General features: G+C 47.2%; 1 protein-coding gene across 1 annotated transcript; it reads left to right on the top strand.

Annotated features, from left to right (window-relative positions):
• Positions 1–255: 255 nt before the first annotated feature.
• Positions 256–2,538, top strand: LOC140769296 (subtilisin-like protease 4). The gene has a single exon (XM_073109958.1). The coding sequence runs from the start codon at positions 256–258 to the stop codon at positions 2,536–2,538; it is 2,283 nt and encodes a 760-aa protein (XP_072966059.1).
• Positions 2,539–3,507: the final 969 nt, after the last annotated feature.

Raw genomic sequence — 3,507 nt, 5'->3', positions numbered from 1 at the left:
TTAGTGCTCCTAAAGTTTCCGTGTGGACACAACATTTTCCACAAGATATATAATAGTATGTCCGGTTAATTATTATTTAAGTAGACCCACACTACTAACATCATCTTGATCACCATCTCTTCTCATTCTGGAGAATCCATAATTCTATATATTTGTTCTCTTGGAACAAGTAAATAACCATTTACCAAAGCCCCGAAACGCCCACCTTTTTGTGTAATGCAAATGGATTATGTAAATAAGCAAAATTTTTTCTGGATGATTCTGCTTCTGTTCTTCTACTGTCCCATTCTCCCACTTAGCCAAAGCCAGCTTCTTCCCATAACTGATGAGCCCATAGGCAATACTATTGCTGATCAAATGCATACTACCTACATCGTGCACGTAGAGCAGCCCGAGAGCCCGGAGTTCCTATCTGCCGGGGATTTAAGGAGATGGCACGAATCCTTCTTGCCAAACACCACCTTAGACTCCGGCGAGACGCGGCTGATCTACTCGTACCGCGAAGTGATCAGCGGCTTCGCGGCAGATCTCACGGCTGAGGAGGCGATAGAAATGCAATCCAAGGACGGGGTTCTAGACGTGCGACCCGACGAATTCAACCAACTTGAAACGACGTACACTCCTGACCTGTTAGGGTTACAAGATTCTAACGGCGCTTGGTGGGACGGTACCTATCAGGGCGAAGGAATCGTCATCGGCGTGCTCGATACCGGGATTTTACCGACGCATCCTTCGTTTAACGATTACGGAATGCCGCCTCCGCCGGTCACGTGGAAGGGCAGCTGCAGTAAGATGAGTGGCGTAGCCTGCAATAACAAGATCATCGGTGCAAAGGCGTTCAACAGCAGGACGGTGACCACTGCGATTGACACCGGCGGGCATGGAACGCATGTAGCCGCAATCGCCGCTGGGAATTTTGTCCGCCACGCGAACGTTCTTGGAACAGGAAATGGCACTGCCTCTGGTATGGCGCCTAGAGCTCATCTAGCTATTTATAAAGTTTGCTTCAAGGGATGTCGCGATAGCGATACCTTAAAGGCCATAGACGAAGCCATCGCCGATGGCGTCGACGTGCTCTCCATGTCCATCGGCCTTAATGCGACGCGCAAGTACTATAAGGATCCCGTCCACCATGGTTCTTTAACGGCGTTGTCTCATAACATCGTGGCCATCAGCACCGCCGGAAACAAGGGACCTAACGAGAACACTCTGTCCCACGATGCGCCGTGGGTCCTGACTGTTGGGGCGAGCTCCACCGATAGGCGAATAGGTGCCATCGTAAAGCTCGGAAATGGCAGGGAGTTGGCCGGAGAATCAGCCTTCCAGCCGAACTCCTTCAACTCCTCGATGATGCTTCCGCTCGTCTTCCCCGGAGACATCGGCGGTAGGAACGCAACGTACTGCTATAATGGTTCGTTATCTTTCACAGATGTTAGAGGGAAGATTGTTCTATGCTACAACGGTGGCACAACAGATATTGAGAAGGGCGAGGTGGTGTTCGCTGCCGGAGGAGCGGCGATGGTAATAGCCAACGGATGGAGAAGAGGTTCTACGACGAATTCGGACGCACATATCCTTACGGCGGCTCGATTGAGTCTCATAGACGGAAGAGAAGTGGAGAGATACTACTATTCTTTGAAGAACTCTACAAGCAATAATGCCACAGCCACAATTATATTCAACGGCACGACGTTCGGGCACCGACCTTCTCCGGCCGTTGCATCATTCTCTTCTAGGGGCCCCGCGCCGATGAACGGGGGTATCCTAAAGCCGGACGTCCTCGCGCCGGGACTGAACATCCTCTCTGCATGGCACCGCGAGGTCGGGCCTAATCCGACTGGACTGGCCACCTCGACGTTCAACTATAAGAGCGGCACGTCGATGGCGGCACCACACGCCTCTGGTGTCGTGGCGCTGATAATGAAGAAACACCCGGGCTGGACACCGGCGATGATCCAGTCCGCAATCATCACATCCGCTCAAGATCGAGACATGGATGGTAGACCCATCGTGGACCAGCGGTATAGTGTCGCAGCCAGCATCTTTGCTACGGGCTCGGGGCAAATTAATCCGAAAGCTGCATTAGATCCGGGACTCGTCTACGACATCAACCCGAGTGACTACGTTGGTTACCTCTGTAGTCTCGGGTACAGCAACACTGAGCTCAAAATACTATACAAACGGACGATCAACTGCTCCGCCCTCAATCATATCGAAGCTTCGTCGCTTAACTATCCGTCGATCCAGGTGACCCTGCCGCGTAGCGGCGGAAGCGTGACGGTGAAGAGGACGGCCAAGAACGTTGGAGTCAAAGACGTGGGGGAATACAGGGCTAAGATTACCAAGCCGAAGGGGGTCACTGTCAAGCTCTCGACTTATGACCTGAAATTTTCTAGGCGACTCCAAGAGAAAAGTTTCAACGTGACTCTTACTATCAGTCCTTCTGGACCTGGAATGATCCCGCACTCTCATGGCAAGATCGAATGGGTTTCTAGCAATCGTACCGTGAAGAGCACCATTGCTGTTAGGTTTTCTTGAATCGTGGGGTGTTTAAAAAGATAATTGAATCGAGGTAGAAAGCGTCTGTTGGAGGACATAGTTATCGTTCTACTAAAGTGAAGCCCAAATATCGTTCTACTAAAGTCACGTCCAAACTTGACAGTGACAATACGAGGAATATTCGTAAGACTAACAATAGAGTGGTGATTAAGATAGTGATCTTGTGTTCTTTCGGGTACTGGGTAGAAGAATTGGAAGACATAGTGTTGGTTGAATTACAAGAATGAATAATCCTCTTAAACTGTCTGCGAAGATTTGCCCTTTATTTATTTTGAGTATGATCCTAAGAGATTAGGTCAAATACAACAGATAGGATCTGTTTAAACAAATATAAGTCTATCACATGGTGTTCGTTAGCTACCTTATTCTTATCTAGAGAATATTTCTCGGTATATGCTGCTCTCTCATGTTTAACTGTGTGACACTTTTGATGATTTGTTGCTCATTAGCATATAGGTGGAGTTTGCGGAGATCGTGTTAGATATTTTGGTTACATGATGACTGAGTCTTAATGGCTTATGGGATCCCCAGTTGGTGTTATTCATGAATAATACAGTTTGATTGCTCCCAAATGATTGTCTTCAACTACAACAGAGATCTAGAACTATTCAATAGATCGAGCGGGTCGATCGTGGATCGTGCAATAGCCCAACACCGTGAATATGTTGGAATTTTTACTGGAAATAGACAAAACACAGAGGTTTTGCTGAAACAAAAACTTCTTAATACAATGACTCAAAGATGCAATATTTTTTTTGAATTACAAAACCACTTAAGCTAAAATAACATAACTTCCCACTATCCATGTCTACCCACTACTAGTTATATCTAAAGTAAATAACTAATCCAATTACATCACGTCAATTGCTGATCTGGAATACATCTAATCCGGACTAATTTTGTATCAATATTCAATACTCCCCCTTGATGCAAAATTCCCAACTCCAA

Source organism: Typha angustifolia, chromosome 10, assembly GCF_048772165.1.
Source record: "Typha angustifolia cultivar Huaian chromosome 10, ASM4877216v1, whole genome shotgun sequence".
Taxonomy (NCBI): Eukaryota; Viridiplantae; Streptophyta; class Magnoliopsida; order Poales; family Typhaceae; genus Typha; species Typha angustifolia.
This window is presented reverse-complemented; position numbering and strand designations above follow the sequence as displayed.

Excerpts from the sequence above, each read along its gene's own strand:
- LOC140769296 (XM_073109958.1), top strand. The coding sequence starts at position 256 with ATGATTCTGCTTCTGTTCTTCTACTGTCCCATTCTCCCACTTAGCCAA.